General features: G+C 35.5%; 1 protein-coding gene across 1 annotated transcript in view; it reads right to left on the bottom strand.

Annotated features, from left to right (window-relative positions):
• SMCHD1 (structural maintenance of chromosomes flexible hinge domain containing 1) overlaps nt 1-20642 on the bottom strand; it is a 67918-nt gene that overhangs the window by 31661 nt on the left and 15615 nt on the right. Inside the window, exons 8-23 of the mRNA XM_068191229.1 lie at nt 18621-18787; nt 16322-16415; nt 15861-16071; nt 14914-15031; nt 14643-14826; nt 13922-14119; nt 13725-13838; nt 13183-13289; nt 12830-12912; nt 12574-12687; nt 10303-10380; nt 10108-10227; nt 4679-4823; nt 4358-4454; nt 2632-2704; nt 854-993 (exon numbers count right to left, since the gene is read on the bottom strand). Of these exons, the coding sequence (XP_068047330.1) occupies nt 854-993; nt 2632-2704; nt 4358-4454; nt 4679-4823; nt 10108-10227; nt 10303-10380; nt 12574-12687; nt 12830-12912; nt 13183-13289; nt 13725-13838; nt 13922-14119; nt 14643-14826; nt 14914-15031; nt 15861-16071; nt 16322-16415; nt 18621-18787 (2043 nt within the window). The remainder of the gene's footprint in view (nt 1-853; nt 994-2631; nt 2705-4357; nt 4455-4678; nt 4824-10107; nt 10228-10302; nt 10381-12573; nt 12688-12829; nt 12913-13182; nt 13290-13724; nt 13839-13921; nt 14120-14642; nt 14827-14913; nt 15032-15860; nt 16072-16321; nt 16416-18620; nt 18788-20642) is intronic.

Here is a 20642-nt window from a genome sequence, read left to right as displayed (position 1 = left end):
AGTTGGAAATGTACCTGTATTTTTCTGCAGGCGGTAAGAGATGTGTGGGAGAAAGCAGTAAGTTATAGAAATAAAGTACACTGTCTATTCACTTGCTTTAATAACACACAATAATTAGACTCTTCTGCCATTATGCAATAAATTCCATTAACTTGTGAAGTAAACTTCCTTTTCATTAATTTACTAAACATCACATATTACAGGAATTTAAACATCACATTCAACATGTCATCATATCACTGCAGACCCAGTCTACAGGAAGAGCATATACCCATAAAAAGTGCAAATGGAATGCAGCCTATTTTGCAGTGGGAAAAGACTTTTATATATCCTTGGTGGATTTCACTAGAATTGGGAAAGTCACTTTCTTGAGTCAAAAAAGAGGGCCAAAAGGGGAAGTTTTTTTACCTCCTAAAGTCAGACCAAGATATGCATTCCCTTCTGAGCTTATATTGGTGCTTATGATAATTTCTAATACTATTGTTAGGCACTAGACTTGAATTTTCAACTTAAAAAATACCAAAAGTAAGCTTTCTGAATTTATTTTTCTGAATAAATTTTAACATTGTATATCATAAATATAGTCTAAAGTGCCTTAACATTGAAGCTATACTTCCTCACATAATTTTCTCTTCCTTTTCTAAGGTCATGTTCCACTGATTCTAAAACTTACGGAATGGCTCATAAGAGATAAGAGGTAAGAGAGTCACAGTTATGGCTAGCAAGGTGTACAAACTTCAAAAGCATTGCAAAAGATATTAAATTCTACATAGATTCCAACACCAATTCTTTGTCCAGCCCTTTAAAAAGCAAGAATAAAAATCCTTAGGGCACACTATGAAATGCAGTTTACCTCACAACGAACAATCAACTCTGGCTGCGCTGTTATATTTCCTGATTCATCCAATACTTCAACCTGAAAGGGAAAAGCTGTACCATTTTCAATCTTTAGAATTTCTGAATCTGGTTTTACTTTCAATTGACGAGGAGGGCCTGTAAAAAATGCACAATTGCAGAACAACAGTTACATTTTGGACAGCTTGTGAGACACTAAATTTCAGTTTTTGATATCTCAGATTTTAAAGCCAAGCTACCAAGGTATTTGTGGTAACAAAACATTTCAAACAATTCAGGTATATATATAGGTTTGTACTGGAAAGTTCTAGACTTTCTCCTTCAACACATACCATCTGCCAACCTTCGGAATTATTTTAGTAGAGAACACTTAGAGAAACACGAAGAAATTCAGAATATACAAGGTGTAAACACATGATAATAGCTCTGTTTACTTGCTATACGGATTCACAATCATCAAAAGAGAAACTTTGAGCTTTCTTGTGACATGATAAATCCAAAAATATTAATGTTGACATATCCAATTAATTGCCGAAGCTATCACAGCTACAATCTGCATGCAAAGAAATGCAAAAGAAAATTTTGTTGTCATTACTTAGATACTAAAGTGAAGCCATTCAGATAAGTCTATCTCCTGGAACACATATTTCTTTTATCAGTTTTTAAAAAGGGAAGGAAGTAGAAAATTACTATTAAAAGACTGGTTCTGAAGGAACAAAGATGGTAATTTTTCAGAAGCATCCTTTATGCATGACTTATTAAATCTACTATTTCAAACTCACTAGTTGAAGAATGAGACTGAAATAGCTTTTATTATTCCTTCCTCAAAAAACAGCCTACAAAGCCAAGGACATAACTCAAGTGAGAAGAAAGAGGCAGTGAAGCATATCTACATGGTCAAAAGCAAAAAGAAGGATGAAGGTAAGTAACAGTCCAAGGTAAATAACAGCAACACACAACACAGTCTGTCTCAAGTCAAACCATTTCACTGCTTTCTACACTGTTTTCTATCCTCAAAAGACAAAGAATAATGGACTAAACTGTGCATTGTTGGTCTTACCAAGTAGAAGACAGTATCTCGGCAAAATGAGATGGGCAAGCCTGAAGTTTGGTAATCTGGGAGGCTAAAACTTAGATTTCATACTATACTTTATATCCCAAATCCAGAAAAACCCAGGTAACAAGGGATAACAGATCTCATGTAAGGCTATCCTCTGAATCAAGACATCCACAGAACACAAAATTCTAGTAAGGGCAGTGTCCTCACAGACCTCTATGTTCCTGTCTTGTATTATGATAAACTCACATAACATTAAAATTTCAGACACAATTCAATTGCAAAAGCATCCCCCTCTGCTCAGTTAAGAAACTGAATGAGGATTTATTCATTCATAAGAGGTTTTCTGCAGGGAGAACAGGTCAATGCAGATTAGCACAGGTTAAAAGTTTTAATGCTAAAGAAAAACAAGAAGATAAGAAATTAATTTGTTCAGTGGCACTAGATTAGAAAAAGATTTAAAGTAATTAGATGTCAAAAATGTGTCTTAAATAAGCAGACTAATATTCCAGTCCCTAGAATAGTAAATAAGATTGGGCTGTGAGTACAATGATATTCCTGCCAAGAATGACATGCTCTTATTTTTATTTCCTTTCTAGTCATCACCTGGACCCTTTTTTATGCCTCACTAAATATTTTACTTTCTTAGGAGAACCTTTCATTAATAGTGTCACAATAAAATTTAACAGAATTTCACTAAATATTTTAAGGATACTTACCAGGCTGCAATCTTATTTTAATGACTTGTGTATCTTCTTTCAAACCAGGAAGAGTAATCTTCAGATTAAAGGTCTAACAAAAAGAATATTTTAATTAATAACCTTAAATAAAACTGTATTTTAGTTTCACACAATCATGTCAATTTGTATATATGTTAATTTCAGAAGTCCCTAGAAATTGTCCTGCAGTGCTACAAAAAATAAAGATTTCCCCCTGCACTGAAACCTGCCTTTTCCATGTTATTATAACCAGAGATGTTCAGTTCACGGTTTGTATGTTAAACTACATCATTCTGAAACTACGAAAAGCAACTGTCATAACTTTTCATTTCCTGCTTAGAGGCTGTTTTAATGGGAAAAATATAACAATTAAAAAAAAAAAAGTTTTAAAATAAGGGTCTCCAAGTTCTGTGTCTGTTATTCCTTAGCAAGGCACCACTATCACCGTCCATCTCACCTTTGATTAAGGATGTAAGAAAAATAACTGCTGTAAACTGCGTCACTAAAACAAATTTTCACATTAAATCAGATAATGAAAAATAGCAATGGGAATAATTTTTTAAATTATTAGAATTTAAAATTATTTTAAAATTATTAAATTATTATGGTACAGTATTACTTCATACCATAATATTTATATTTTGTACCATAATATTTAATATTATAGTATTGCAAGTTCTCTAAATGATTCTTGGTCTTGCCCCTCACCAAATTTATCTCTTGCTAAAGTCTAGCACACTTGCTCCTATACACTTTACTTCTCATAATCCACTCCATTTTATGTCATTGTTCTTGCCCTTCACCTTAAATTCTGAACTTTGCCTACAAAATTCACTACACAGAACACCCTTTAATTTTCAATAAGCAGGTATATGCTCTTTCTCTGCTTTACACATCTTTCCACCGGCAACATTATTTGCTACTTTCTAAGCAACAATATCAACAGTAAAATGGGGTACCTCACCTCCTAGCTTTCTCTTTACTATGCTAGACTATGAGTCTAAATGAAAGGACAGAGACCTGGCTAAAATACTGTGTAAATATGCCTTATAAATAAATTTTAAATTAATTAAAAATATTTAAATCTATATTTAACGAAAGCATTAAGACTTGTTTTATGAAAAAAAAATCTTTTTAGCATGGAATGTACATTTTGGGTTTTACAGTAAAGTAGAAGCTTGACAAGGTGCTGAGAATCCCTCAGTAACAGGTTGGATTTGGATAACATAAGTGTGTTAGTGGATAACCATAACTGTGTAAGTGCAACAAGAATAGTGGAAATAATTAAAGAAGCTTGAGCAGACATTCTGCATATTAGCTGTTACTACTCATCATCTGAACTAAGAATGGAAGATTTCAACTTCTTTAGCTCCCTATCATGTTTCAGTGCAAAAGTCACCAGGATGATTTGGCTTAAACCAATCACAGCATCAGTTCAAACTAAGACAGCTGATTTAGCATGCTGGGTACACTCTACCACACATCCATGTGTTGCCCAGCCCTTCCAGCTCCAGTCCCATCAGATGTGAAAAGAGTGCAGGTATGGAAAATGCAAATTGATCCAAGTAGAGCTTTAAGAGATAATTTGAAAATATCCAAAGTAATATCTGTAGCCATTAGTGTAGACCAAACTTAAGCTAAAACTATGTGACAATTCATTTCACACAAAAATTATTTTCTCTGTATTTTTTTAAATGTTACTTCAAGTTTAAATTTATTAGCCTACCTTGCCCTGGCAACTATTTACACAGCCTTTAGCAGTAACACCCTTAATGACACACTTTGTTGCCACAGGTATGTCTTCATGCTTCAGTGTTAATCCACTAGAAAAAATATATAGAAAACACAAGAGAATCAAGTTTAAAAACAAACACAGTGTTTTAATATACAAGATACTTTCAGACATTCTCATTAAAATAAAAGCAAAAAGCAAAAATATCAGTTAATTTATGTGAGAAATTCCCAGCATATCATTCAGATAAACCCTAAAGTATTATTATATTGTCACATAAAGAAAGGGCAAAAAAAAAAAAAAAAGATGACTTACCTAGCTTCCAGAATTGGTCTAATGCGATTTGTCAAGTGTGTTGCATGACCAAATTCATCCTGCAATTCCAAAGGAATACTAAAAGGTACTCCAATTCGAAAAGGAAGCTCCAAGAGACCCACCAAAAACTTCTCTGGTTTGCCCTCTAAGAGAAAAGAATAACACATTTGTAGAAAGAATTATGTGTGCTCCTCAGCTTTTTCTTGATTAAGGCTGCAATAAAGCCTTCAGATGCAAAGTAAACAGGCTGTTCAGAATACTGTTATAACCAAAGTTATGCTTATGTTCTTTTTTTTAACTTAGACTAAAATAAAAACAATAGTTAAAATGTAACAGGGGGAGACTACAGTATGAGAAACACATAACATGATAGTCAAAATTCCCGAAGTATTCACAACACCAATACAGCACCTGAAAGTGAAAAAGTTTTGTGTGGTCAGCTTTTCCTAAATATTTAATTGCTTTAATTCTGGTAAAATACATCATTCATGCAAAAGAACATTTTTGCTCTACAACTGCCTCAAATTTGAGAGATAAAGATATATAATGATGAGTATTAGAAAAAGAAATATAAGTGTATCTTTCCTGTGAAACCTGGCCCCACTATACTGCCTCCAATTAGGCACTAACAAACAAGACCAAACAGTGGTAATAAGTGGAGTGTCTATCAACTGGAGCATGTAAATCAAGAATCATATTTTGCAGAAACAAAATGTCTTGACCAAGTGGCCTTCGAAAAAAGAAGCAACGGACGCTGAGCAAAGTGGTAAATTAATATCCTATCAAACAATTTCGAACTCAACAACTATTTTTAAAACCTAGGGGTGTCCATTATCAGGGAGCTTCCTTTGCACAAGAGACGACAGATACCTTGTACTGGCTATAATTAGTAACTGGTTATAACAAGAGAAAGTGTAACAGTGTCTACAACTTTATTTATCATTGTAAATGAATGATAAAACTGTAAAATTATTTGAGAAAGTAACAGTAGAATAACTTCTACAATATTAAAGTCAGTAACTGCCAAAAGAACATGTCTAAACTAAAACAAAAAACCTTGTAGATTGACTTAGGAAGTTCGGTTTCAACCAGCATTTATAGTGATTTTTTAGCTTATCAATAACAACTATAAACACTCAGCAACAACCTTCTGTTAGAGAAAAAGAATAATTTGTTTCTCAGCCAAAAATACTTTTTCAGTTTAGACTGTTCTTTCCTGGATTTTTAGAATCTACATCATAAATGGTAATACAAACGTTAATATTTTGGAATAGCAAGTGTGAAGCTTTATTGCTGCCTCTGAGAAAACACAAAACACAATTGGAATAATAAAGACTTGAAATATCTACCTTTAAAAACTGACAATGTTAAAAATGTTGAATTATCTTCTAAATAAATAAAAAAGCAGCAATAGATAGCTAAAGTTGATTTTGGTATCCCATGTGTTAAAAGCACTATACTATTAGCTAAACCGTTTTTTCAAATTTTTATTCATTTCCATTGAGATTTACTCATTTCAGTTGTTATAGCTGAAGGATTCTTTAATTGAATGCTGCCACACTGGGGGAAGCCCCACTGTTATTGGAAAATAGAAAGATTCTCTTTCACTTTGATAAAGAGATAAAAGAGGAGGCAAGGTTCATTTTTGTTCAGAGAACAAGGGTTTTTTTCCCTCTTCTTTACTTGTAAGTTCACAGAAATATCTTGAGCCTTCCATGGCACGTTTTCAGACATATGTTTGAATAACTACTCTTCAAGTAATGCCAAACATTTTTTTTTCCTTTAGTATCATACCAGAATACCTTTCTACTCCGCCATTAAATAGAAACTTTTAAAAGCATATGCTACATACAAAGAACTATTTTCTGCCTCAAGAATTTGCATTCAAAGCCTCTCTTTTGTGGAAGAAATAGATAACATTTTTTCCCCCATTTGATCTTCTGAAAACATGTTAGCTGTACCTCCCAAAATTGTGACAAAAAATAACCATTTTAATATTAAATGCAAAGAAATTACTTTTTTTTTCTTTCCCTCTTCCTGTCTCCCTTGTAGATAAAGTTCACAGAATGGTTGAGGTCAGAAGGGTTTTCTGGAGGTCATCTTATCCAATGCCCCTGGCTCAAGTGGGACCACCTAGAGTCAGTTGCCCGGGAATGCATTTTAGACAATTTTGGGAAATTGAAACCCCACAGCTTCTTGGGCAACTTGTGCCAGCACTGCATCACCTTTTAGTGAAAAACCCCTGTTTCCTGATGTTTGGAGAGAACCTCCTGTGTTTCAATGTGTGCCCATTGGCTCTGGTCTTGTCACTGAGTACCACTGGAAAAAGCCTGGCTCCACCTTCTTTACACTCCCTTCCATTGTTTATAGACATTGGTAAGCCCCCCCATGAGTCATCTCCAGGCAGAGAAGTCACTGCTCCCCCTGAATTTTTTTAGGTAAGAGATAATGGAATCATAGAATGGTTTGAGTTGGAAAGGACCTTAAACATCATCCAGTTCCAACACCCCCTGCTGTGGACAGGGACACCTTCCACTAGAAAGGTTGCTCAGAGTCCTATACTACCTGGCCTTGAACACTTCCAGGGATGGGGCTACTACAGCTCTGGGAAAATTGTTTCACTGCCTCAGCAGCATCCAGTCCCTTCATCATCTTCAGGGGCCTGTGCTGGACTCTCTCCAGTATATACATGTCTCTATGTTGTAATGTAGTGTGTCCAGCTCTGGGCAAATACCCCAGCTAGCTTCACCAATTCTGAGTGGAGAGAACAGATCACCTCCCTTGATCTGCTTCTAATGCAGCCCAAGAGTTTGCTACTGCTTGTTCCTGTGAGGGCACATTGCTGGTTTGTGTCCTGCTCCTCACCAGGACTTCCAGGTCCTTTCCTGCTGCTTTCCAGATACCTGGCAGGGAGGGGGGTGTCCTGCAGGTGCAGGACTTTGCCCTTCATGTTGAATTTCCTATGGTTCCTGACAGCTGATTTCTGCAGCCTGTTGAGGTCGCTCTGGATGGTGGCAAATTCTCAGGTGTACCAGCCATTCTTCCCAGTTTTGTGATATCAGGAAAACTTGCTAAAGGTACATTCTGTCTTGTTATCCAGATCATTAATGAAGACACTGAGCAGGTTCAAACCCTGTATTGTCCCCTGGGGTAACCCCTACTTGCTGCCTTCCAATTAGACTTAGAGCCACAGATCACCACTCTCTGGGCTTGCTGTTCATTAATTCATCTCACTCTATTCATCCAGTCCAAACTTCATGAGCTTCTCTGTGAGGATATTATGGGACCTTACTGATGAGAACACTGCTGAAGTCTAGGTAGACAACATCTACTAAGCTAGTCCTTTCATCATAGAAGGTGAATCCATGCTAACTACTCCCAATGATCTTGTCCTACACATACCTGGAAAGTTTTCAGGATTAGTTGCTCCATCACCTTCCCACAAACTGAGATGAAGTTAACTGGGCTGTAGCTCTGTGTCCTCCTCCTGCTTTCTGTAGATGGGAGTGATGCTTTCCTCAAAACATCAGGCAGTTCTTTCAATTGCCATGATTATTCAATTAGTGTGAGTGGCCTCATAAGGATATCAGCCAGCTCTCTCTGGCTCATGAGTGCATCCCATCATGGCCCATGAACACCAGTTTGCTTAGGTATTCCCTGGCCTGATCATCCAGGGTGTATCTTCCACCAAGGGTGTATCTTCCTTGCCCCAGACCTTCCACCAGTTTTTGGGGTCTGGGATTCCTTGAGGTCTCTCTTACTAGTAAATACTAAGGCAGATGATTTTAGTATCTCAGCCTTTTCCACATCCTGTGTTCCCTGCCTCATTCAACAGTGGGCCCATGTTTATTTCAGCCATCCTTTTGTCACCTATGTATTTAAAGGAGTCTATCTTCTTGACTTTGATATCACTTGCTAGTGATTCCATTTTCAATTCCAACTGGACTTTGGCTTTCCTAACCCCATCCCTGCATGCTTGGATAGTTTCTCTGTATTCCTCCTTGGTTACTTGGGAGGAATTTTCACCTTCTGTATACTTCTTTGTGTTGAGTTTTGCCAGTAGCTCTTTGTTCATCCATGCAAGCCTCCAGGAATTTTGGTGTGACTTCCTATTTATTGTGATGAACCAGATTTGAGCTTGGAGGTGACCTGTGAATACTAACAAACTTGCTTGGGCCTCCAGTCTGTCCAGGGCCTCCTTCTAGAGAGCTCTAACAGGCAGATCTTTGAAGAGGCCAGAGTCTTCTCCTGAAGTTCAGGTTGTGAACTTCCTTTTTGCTCTTCTTCTTCCAGCCTTTCTGGATTCCTGTGCCCTTCAGAACTACTTCCCAAGGGACTCTGTCAACCGCTCACCTAAACAGGCCAAATTCTGCCCTCTGGAAGTCCAAGGTGACAGTTCTGCTAACTCTTCTCCTTACTTCAAGAACAGTGAACACAGTAAACATTCATTTTGTGATCGACATGCTCAAGACAGCCTCCAACCACCCACCAGTCCTTCTCTGTTCACAAAGAGAAAGTCACAAAGGAGATGGGGCTCCCTCCCTAGCTAGCTCCCTCACCAGTTGTGTCAGCTCAGCAAGTTTTCTTCAACACACTCTAAGAACCTCCTAGACCATTTCCTCTCTGCTGTGTTGTATTTCCAGCAGACATCTGGTAAGGTGAAGTCCCTCACAAGAACAAGGACTAGTGATTGTGACACTTCTCCCAGCTGGTTTATGTATTTAATCTGCCTCTGCATCCCAACTGGGTGGTCTGTAATAGACTCCCACCATAGTATCTGCCTTGTTGGCCTTCCCTGCTCTCTTAGGCACACACACTCAACATTAATTGTCACCATCATCAAGCTCCAGAAACTCTAAACCCTTCCAGGCTACCCCACCACCTCTCCTTTCACTCCAACCCTTTCTGACATGAGTATTCTAGTAAGCATTGCAGTAAAGAGACATATCCATTACAATCAAATGAGAATTTGCATAGAATTCTTCCTTAATTGTTTTTAAAAAAGACTTCAATCTCAGTATGTTTATTTTAAATGTATAGCCTGTTCTTTTAATGCATTTCTGTGGTTTATGCATGAAAGTTGGCCTAATGAATACTAGTTTTATGGAAGAATATTTATGTCAATGGCATGAGGACAAAAGGTGATTCTAATGAAGTTTATTTTTTAAGTACATTTGGGAAAGTTCACATCAAGGAGCTTTAGATTACATCAGAACTTTATTTTTTATGTAAAACTGCCTACCATACAGCCAACACATTACATGTGAGATCAAAACCTACTACAAAAAAACCATTTTTTCCTGGAAATGCTTCAAATTTGACATGCAAATGCTGCTTTTCAGTGCTGAAATCCACATCTCAACTAGGACATGACAAATTTTGATATACTATGAATCACTAAAAGTAGGGAAAAAGATGGGAATTCTTACCTATAATAGTAAATTTAAATACTTTAGATGGCAGAGGCCTTCCTGCATAAGTGTCTGCATTGCTTTCATTCAACACTACTTGCAGTTTCAAGGAGTAGTTACCAAGTTTCTGAAGATTTTCTAAACAGATATAAAAGTACAATTAGAAAGAAAAAAAATTATAAATAAACTGAAGATATTGAATATACAACTTACCCATTTTTTTAAACCAGTATGGCCACTTGCCTCCATGCTGACTGATATGGGAAATTATTTCTTTATTCTCAGTAGGTGCTGCAAAACAAACACTTAGCTCATGTAATTAAATTTTACACCATAATTCTTAATAGTAAGTCATACTAATGCTTGAAAAAGTAAAGTATTACTATCACTTCTGGATCTAACTAGCATCAGTTCAGCTTTACAACTAAACACATTGATCACACAGCTAAATAAATGAGTTCCCTGTCTAATACCATTTTAATTAAAATTTGCTAGCCTCAGGTACATTGCACTGAAAGTAGCAGGTTTGTAAAGTTGAATTTTATTAGCTCTGTGGTTGTATGTTCACAGTAAGTATGAGCACCCCTCCCTCCATGCTGGCAATGGATCAAACTGACAAATGACTGCAGCAAAATTGCTTAAATGGGAGCAATGATAAAAATGTGCAGTTGACAGAAAATATAACTGAAAAAAAAGAACAATTTTGTTCCAAATTGTTTTATCTGTCTTTATAAACCTCTGCAGAATTAAGACACATACAAAAATAGAACATACTGAAACTCTGAGGCAGTTTTAATGACTGTTTCTATAACCTAAGATAAATACAGAAGTAAGATATATTGTTGGAAGTGTCAAGAGGCATTAATACTTTTTATTTTCCCCCAAAACACACTTCAGAATATAGAATGTGACTGTAATAAGACTACACAGAATAAAAAAGAAATGCAGTAGAAATACAAATTGTTTTATAGCTAAGCAAAACTGTTTCAAGACCCTGTTCTTGCACCAAATCGCATACATAAGATAAAGTTAAGAGCTGTCAATGAGACTTGATCATTCTCTTACCCTAATTCAAACCCTAATTTTGAGTCCAAGCTTGTTCAATAAGACTCCCCAGTAACAGATCACGTTCCTTGGTAGCCCATAGTATAGTCCACCAAGTATTCCACTCTTCAAAAGAGAAGAGAAACTTTTTGTACATTATATTTGCTCTTGGCTTCTGTGTGGGTGTAACCACATTTCTCTCATTTATACAATCAGGGGTTTGAGTTTTGCCCGGTGTGCCATGCCCAAATCATCACTCATAGGACTTAATCATTATTCTGGTGAAGAATATGAGGATTACACTACTGATTCTTCAACTAAGTAGAGAAAAAAGCTAACACAGGAAGCAGTAGAAACAGTTAAAAGTACAAATTTCCATTAATGAATGGGTCAGAAGGTAGATTTTTCAGTGATCGTAGGAACGACCCTGACAAAACCGAACAATAGAAACAGCAGGTCTCTCTCAAGTTCATACTTCCTGACATCAGGATGCTGTACCTTATTAAACTTGCTAAACACTGGTTTGTCACACATGCCAATAGGAGACAATTTGATAATCTATATTAAATGAACAGCTTTTGTTCAATTCCAACCTCTTTATGCCCCAGCACACTATGCTGGACAATGGTCACGCACAGAAGCCAGCTCCCATAAACAAGTGCCATTAAAATACAATGTGTAGCCTCACAACACATACACTAAAAGTGTAGCTAAGATACTTCAATATGGTTTGCTTGACATGTATCACTACAATAACCTCAGTGCTCAGAAAGCTATTGTTACAACTCCTAACAGTTAAAGGAATTGGATTTTAGAAGATTTTAGGTTTCTACAAGTTTCAAATACATTTGACATGTGCAGAATTGGAGTTTTCAGAGAATTTAGTGTTCTGTGTTGCAAACAAAACTTGAGTGATTTCAGCTGCCTTGGACAGAATGCAATTCTTAACAATGCAATGTGAGAACATCAAGTGAAGCACCCACAAAATGGAAATCACAAAACAGTAAATCATAAGAAACTTGATTTTTTAAAAATTCTGAAGTGAATTTATGTTAGATGCTAAACAAGTCTGATCCCTACTTTTATGCAGCTCATGTAAATTGCTATGCTAATTACAGAAACATTATCCATTTTACCCACGTTCTCATGCACGTTAAGTAGACAGGCTGGAATTGATAGGCCCTCCTTACTTGTGACAGAAGATGTAATCAAAATACAGCATTAAGACATTAGATATGGTACTGAGGCAATTGTCATTTCATGAAAAGTGGCTCTGAAATGCTGCATGCACTGATGGAGTATTGTCTAACTACCACATCCATTTATCAAATTTTAATATGTATTTTAGATACATACATATATTATACAATGAAATACCTTATTATCCATTATGCACTTAAAAAATAATGAAGATACAATTAAATATAATGAAATACTCACAATGCAAAATAATCTTGAGTTCAACAAGAAGTTTCTTTGAGCCTCCATGGCTAGTACCTGGAAGTTTTTGCATTGCTTCTCCTTTCTTATTTAAAATTTCTATTCTTAATGCTCCTGAATTTAAAATGAAAAATGACAGACTTAAAATACGCTGTGGATTAAAAGTGATCAGAGATTTCTGTCTTTTTAACAAGGGTGCACAATGTATTTTTAAAGTGGCGTTTAGCATTTTAGTATTTGGAATAAAAAAATATACCTATTGGTGTACCAGCAAATCTTGTTTCATTTGGTAATAACTCATCTCCTTCAGGCCATGTTACTGATAATCTGTCAGGAAGTCTAATAAAAAAAAAAGGTGAACATTTTTTTCATTAAGTTAAAATACACGGCAATTTATCTTAGTTAAATACACATTAAGCTATTTTTGTGGTATGGAAAGAAAAAAAAAATCCCAACCTATTTCTTTTTGGTTTCTATTATTTTGTTTCTACTGAAACAGCTGACTGCTTTCCCATTTGGAAATAAAACTGAAATTTGTTTGATTCCTGATTAAATACAAAAACTGTAATTAGGAACTCCACAATTATGTAATTATTACTTAGCGCTTACCTTGCCATTTCATCCTCTATGTATTTTTTAACAACTTTGTCAGACACTGTTCTGTCAAGTTTTGAGATTGGAATAATTTTCACTTCACCATATAATGCCTGTGGTTCCTGCAAAAAAAATTTGGAGCAGTTATAAATGGCCAGACTTTATAATGTCAGATGAGAAAGACCTCCCAATGAAGGGACTAGACAAGTCAACACAGACATAATGCAACATGCTAACAAATACTACCTAGTGAAACAAGACATTGTTTCAAAATTTGCTGAAATCACAAGGGTTACAAATGGATGCACAATTATTGATGCTGTGATACTTTATTTCATACACAATTCTTAATAAACTTGACTGTTCAAAATGAATAATAATTTTAATATATTCACATTAAAGCTGAAGTTGAGTATTTCTAGACTGCTGATTGTCAAAAATTACATTAAAAGTGTTTACTGTTATTTAAAATAATTTAATCAGGTCAGACAAGGGATTATGTTTAAAGATTTAATATCCACGCTAGTTGTGTGAATCCTTTCTGTATTTCTTCTTACCAAAGCAATTTGAACCTCTCCCCCAGTAGCAAATATATCCCCATCATGGTCCCCATACAAGTAAAATTTCTCAATGCTTCCATAGAATATTGGATGAGTCTTAGTAGTTTTCACCTATAAGCAGAAGACACCAATTAACACATTACTCCTGCATCAAATGCACAGTATCTACCGTTTACAGGGTTCATCTAACTTACCAGTTGTCCAGTTTTGTATGTTTTCCCATCCCACTCTATTGCAGCATACATTGTCCAAGGGCTCTGCATTCTTTTGGATGATACATCAGTACGTACACTTATTCCTTTAAAGACTGTGAATTTTATCTGTTTATCATATTTTTCATGACAGTCTTTGAGCCACAGAGCAAATTCTCTGTCAATTTTCATTCGCTGCTCCTATAAAGAGATTACAAAATAAGTGCATATTAACAATGTATTATAAAATTTGAATCTGATCACATCAGAAGTCTGAACAATTGTAAGAGTACAGAGATACTGTATTCAAACCAAAAGCCAAAAAGACACCCACAGAAAAAACCACAAAACAGAAGAGAAAAAGAAAGAAACACAGAAACAAAGACACAAAGGAAAAAAAAAAAAAAAGGATTCTTCAGTTTGAAAATTAAAAAAATTCTAGGACAGCTACACTTCAAGTCAAAAAGAAGTGCTTCCCTCAGCAGCCATATTCCTTTTAAGAAGAGGGTCTTGCCACAAAAACTGTCATATAACAACTAAATAAAGTAATTGTTCAAGAAATTAAAAAAAAAAAAACCTGAGTCTTAAGTTTCCAGATTTAAAGATTCAGCTTTACTACTCACTATACCAGAGAGACATGAACAAGTAACAATGAGCAAAGGCTTCTGCATTACATGCACTGAACTTCACCAAGAAGAAACACTTAACAGAATGCAGTAATTACCTGCCCATTGAAGATTCTTGTGAACAGAGTATTCTTATCCTTTAGCTTCAGCTCCAGATCCATAAAAGTGAGTTTATTTGTGCTGACCTGGAACTTATCATTGGTAAACAATGCACCAGAAATTCTGTTGTAGCATTCAATCGGTGCCAATCCTCTCTTCTTTGGAGGAGCACACCAGTCAAAACTTAAAAGGAGAAAGTCATTACAATCCTTTTTTATAAAGAGAGGTTTACATTATAGAAAGAGACTGTGCAAACACATCACCACTTACTCTTCCACAGTTGTGTATGGTATTAACCTTCCATTCCAAAAACATTCAAAAATAGGCCTTTTTCCTCTGGCACCTTTTTCTACTAAAAAACAGTCATCGTCATCATCATCATTCAATCCTTGATTAAAAAAAAAAAAGAAAAGAAAGTCTCCTTGAATATATTTCCTTAAAAAACTAATATAATAGCAAAACCATGGCAATCTTAATGAAGTACTATTGTTATTACATTCAGCACAGTAGCAATGCACATTATATCAAGCTCATTACAATATTGTATTTTTTTTTCTGTTTTAGAAATACCAAGCAGAAAAACTAAGGAAGGTAAAGAAAAATTCTAAATGGAAGTTAAATGTTACCAAATTTAAAAAAAATAAAATTTGAGTATTACTTTTTCCTTAGTTTCAACTGATGTTCTTCTAGTACCATGAAATCTTGTCCCAATTAACTCAAGATTTGTTTTGTCAAAAAAAAAAAAAAGGCACAAAGTATTTTAAAACCCCTAGCATTTGAAAACTCACAACTGAGTAAAACAATTTTAAACAAAAGACTTCAGACTACACGTTGTCCTTTGCAGTATTTCGATACCCTTGATTCTAGATTCAAGAATCTCTTGAATCTAACTGCTCATATTTTATTACTTTGTTGGAGTAAAGATGCAGTGAAGAAAGTGCGAAGTTTCAACTGGAGTACATTCCGTAAGAGTTTATAATTTGAAATCAGATGGTGTTATGCCAAAGATCAAGTTTACAGGAATGTGTTACCACAACAGCCAATTCACAGGATCTGTTCATCCAAAAGAATGAGAACCTTTCTGTTCTGTCACAACCTAAATCAGGTAGTAATTTGCATTTCAACTTAAAGTTCTTCTGGGTTTTATTGCATTGAAATATTTAGAGTAGTAGGACTGTTTATGATAGGACTGACAAGCAGCAAAATATTCCACTTACTTGATGGAAAACATGGATCATCAGGGTATGTTTCTTTATCATAAAGGAAGGGATGGTATCGGATGATGCCTTCAACTATACCTTCTTCTTCAACATGTGCCTTGAACTCAAAACTATCCGCTGCAGTGTTTATATACAATGTCTGCATGTCATCTTTGATCTCCCTCAGATTGACAATCTTTGGTACTTTGCCCTTTTCAAACATTGAAATCTGGAAAAAAGGAAAACACGTTGAATTTCCTTAGAGCAAAAGACTTACAGTAAAAAGCACTTTGACAATTGACTGTTAGCAAAGGAATTAGTTCCTACACTGCAATGCTGAACAGAATTACTTCAAAAAATTAAACTACATACACATCTTGAATGTTGTATTTTAAAATGCATGATTACAGAGAAACAGGCACAATATAAAATAAGGCACCATCAAAGAGGACTTTTGACTAACATATAAAATCTCTTACCTCAATATCAATGTTGTTGAAAGGGCTTATTTCTTTTGTTACAGCATTGGCTTCATTTCCTTTTGGTCCATGGATATAATAGTGATAGATATGTCTGAAATACATTTCAGAAAAAAAAACCAAACCAGTAAGTGAAATATAAAAATTGCACGTTATAATTTTTTTTAAAAGTCTAAATAAGCTTGTATTTTTTATTAAAATATAACTCGTTTGTTGCACTGTTATAGATCAGCTCCTTGACAACATCTATCTGGTACAAAAGATTTACTAAAGGGAGTGACTTCTTTTCATTCCTCTCATCTCTGTCACACACAGTCACATTAGGACCAATTTTTGGGTAAAATAATTGGAAATAAATTTGAAAAAAAAATGAGTAAGTGAAAACACCACAACTGTTACATGGCTACAGACCCTCTACATCAAAGGGTAAACTAAAAAAACTACTGTAAATTGTTCTGCACTCTGGAAATCAGAAAGAACTAGAGCCACAAATCTTTCCACACTTTGTCTCTGATACAAGTTTTATATCAATCATCTAAGAGCAATACAAACATGTAACAAACAACCACTATCTCTACAATATTTACAAGAATTTGAATAAAGGTAGGAGTCATGGATGTGATCTGCATAATAGAAATAATTTTTCAGTTGTAAACATTGCTTTCTAATTGGCATTTTTCCTCATTTACGAAATTTCAAAAAATCCACGTGGTTCAATAGATTAAATAATTTCACAGAGATACGCAATTTGAGAAAACTGAGGAACTTAGCTCCATTTACTTCAACTTTTCAGCAAGCTAGCTAGTTCTTGCTACTTCAAAGACTGAATCCTTAAACCTTTGGGGGATGGTTAGGAGAAAAATGAGATTGTACTAGTCAAGGGGACTGAATGCATGACTGAAGTCAAATGCACCTCCAAGTTTATAGCTGCTTTGCTCTTGACCTCCACTGCACTAAATGTTCCCCAAAGAAAAATCTCGCTTCCCAGAAAAAAGCTCCTCCTGGTCTTATTGCTCAGGATTTTATGGTATGTCCAAATTGCTTAGTATTTTGTGTGCATTTCTTCCAGATTTCAAAAGGCAGTCTCCTGGCCTTAAGACATTGTTATTTTAGAGGTTTGTCTCCACTTCAAAACATCCAAAATAATGACGGCTATGCTGCAGCGCATTAAAGCGGAATGAAATTGGTATCATGCATGTGTGGCAAAAGGCATGGCAGAAGGGAATGGGGAGCTGTTCGAGTGGAAAAGGGCCATTACAGCTAAAACAGTGACACAGGACTGTGCAGCACTGGAAGATATCTAAATGAGTGGTTTTACTGTAACAGCTGCAGGGCATATATCTGAATAATTGCACCTGGGTTCCATCTCAGAGGCAGCTCTTTCACTTCAAGAAAGTGAAGTGGTTGGAAAGAACTAACACATTTAAGTGTGAGTGTTCACTTGATGAGCACCTGGAAGCTAATAGGGGTCTAAATTATTCTCCGCAGGTAGATGTACCCTATATTTTCATGAGGTTAAAAATATTTTCAGCAACAAGTTTTTATGTGCAACACTGAATGATATTTCACATAGTAATTCTTATTTTAACCCTCTTTTTAAGTATATCTATTATTATCAGATATAGGTATCACAAAAAAAAAAATCATAGTTTGAAAACAAAGTTATATAGTTTACCAGATTTCAAAATTGGTCTATGACTTTGTATTTCAATTTATATTCACAGATGGACCCATCATCTTAACAGGTAAGCCCAAATTATCCACAGGTATCTCCAGGCTCTGCGGGCCCACTGATGACATTATTACAGTACAGAGCAGATAGTGTCATATATCCTTGTCCCTCTTAAACTGGGAGGAAGCAGCAGGACTTTCTTTTATTGTTGTTTAAAAAAGTCAACCAACCAAAAGATCCCCTAAAACTGTAAATACAAAGCTAGGTACCAAGGTTAGGAACACAGCTGTGAGCAAAGTAACTGATGAAGTTATTAGCAATTAGACAAACAACCTCTTACATTAGTAACACACCATTAAATTGAATAGGCTACTAAAAATTACAGTGGATAATTATGTATCAATCATCAAGTCACCAATCATCATCAATCATCATCAATCATCAAGTCATCTTTGGTTGGGGGTGCCCCATTCAGTTGTGTTCATTTCTGTAAAATTCGTTGGATAGGGAGGCTAACTGTAGTATCAATGGCCTTAACAGGAATAAGGCCAATGTCAAAGTACAAAAATGAAGCAGTTTGTAATTATTTGACTTTGTTAGTAGCCCACTTTTAAATCACCAACTTACGCCAGCTGCCTTGTCCAAAGATGAAAGTAGTTTTTCAAGTACTGCATGTGATCTGGTTGGACACCTGTAATGACAACTGCTGTGAAACTCTCTTTATTCCTTTCTTCTAATATTAGATTATGAAGAAATCTTTCATCATCACTTGTGATATGAGTAGAATCAGATGGCTACAAAAAGAATAAAATAATAAGAGCAGGGATGTAAACTGAATTTCTGAACTTCCATCAATTTGAAAGAGATTAAAAACATAACAAAAGTAATACAGAACACATGATGCTAAGTATCACAAAGGATTAAAGCTTAAAATAAAAGTTTCCAAATTAAAGTCAACAAGCTGAGAATGTGATATCATTAATCCAGTTCATTTCATCCACTCACTTTCATCACAGCACTTAAAGTGTGCAGTCTAGAAATGCATTTAATCATGTTGAATGTAAGACTGTGTGATATCCATGTTCTTATCCATCAAGTGGAAACATTAAGTGTGCAAGACATTAGGTCCTCTTTAAAAAAAATTATTGGCTTTTAAAGGGATAGGCTGTTTTCTATAGCAGAAACACAACTGGAAGAAACACTTTTGCTGTAAAAGAAAAAAAGGTGAATCCTCAATTTCAGATGAAATGTCAAGTAATCTAACAGAAAGAGAGATTCCTGATTCCAGAAACCAGTGATTGTCTTTTCCTGAATGGATGCACTTTGCTCTTTTGACAGTTTTTTAAAGTGCAGAGAGACACAGTGGTTGATGTCATGCTTCACACTGGACCAGCGATAAAACCCTTACATTTGGTACATCCAGAAAAAAAACTATTTTTAAAACAAAGATTAAGATCTTTCTAGTGAATGCAAACAATTGCTACAACTGAGAAGATATGTTGTAGTAAATGCGGCTACATGCCTTATTTTGCAGGAAAGCAGACAAACACCACATCACAAAGGCATGAAAGGAAACATGTTCTACCTTACCAGAGTTAGGTGAAATAGTTAATCTAGGGTGTTCTAGCAAGACTTATTTTCCCCAGGGAATCAAAGAGCTCTCCTTAGCTAAGAGGATAATTAAACCATTTTTGAGACCTTTCATCAAAGAAGACTACATCTCTTTTTCTGCCCACAGCATAGCCTGGACTGTTCTATGCTAGTGATGGGATTAGTGATAATAAAGAAAAGCCAGAGCTGCTTGGTCCTCATCTCCATGTGATCTGACAAATCTAGAAGCTGCACACTGATGCTGAACAAGTGCCACTTCGTACAGCATGGAAGAAATTTACAGACTGAAAGAGCTTCCAAAATATCACTCCCTAATTATTTGGTTGCCTTCCCACTACAGATGACAAACTACCATAGCACCTTCCCCTACATTCCTAGCATCTATCTCAACTAGAAAATTACTATTTACTTCTTTGCAATGTTAAATGGTCCAGAGACGTGACCGCAGTGGAGACAGGTGCCTATTATCCATCAAGGAAAGATAACCAGCAGGGATACCATTAATGCCACTTCTCTTCAGTGTTATGGCCTTGTTCTAAAGTCCCTTTTGTTTCATATTATTTACATCTTGATTTCTTTGCAAAAGTAACTTCCTTTACCAATTGAATGGCTCAAAGGCTCAATTATTCTTCTCACACTAGTAATCCATTTACAATTTCTACTTCTGCCACAGTATTCTCTTGCTGACGTATGCGCAGTGCAGACCATTTTTCAAGTCATTAGCGAGATGAATTCACACATTTTATTTCACACCAATATAAGGAACTGGCTTAGGTATTTCAATGATTTGCAAAAAAATTCCTAAACCTGAGTTTTAGGAATCTTTTAGGGGAACCTCTGTTATCTTCACATTTCACCTCTACTACTTTTCACAGCATCTCTTCCCTCTTGGATAGTTAGAAGTTATCTTTTAGCTCTAAACAGAACTTGCATTTTTAACAGTGTCAATTTAACTTTGGTTTTATATTATTACAAAAACTTTTCAAACAGTTCATTGCACCACCTTCTTGAACTCTTCAGTAGTATCTGTGCATCTCA

This window comes from Anomalospiza imberbis, chromosome 1 (assembly GCF_031753505.1).
Source record: "Anomalospiza imberbis isolate Cuckoo-Finch-1a 21T00152 chromosome 1, ASM3175350v1, whole genome shotgun sequence".
Classification (NCBI taxonomy): Eukaryota; Metazoa; Chordata; class Aves; order Passeriformes; family Viduidae; genus Anomalospiza; species Anomalospiza imberbis.
This window is presented reverse-complemented; position numbering and strand designations above follow the sequence as displayed.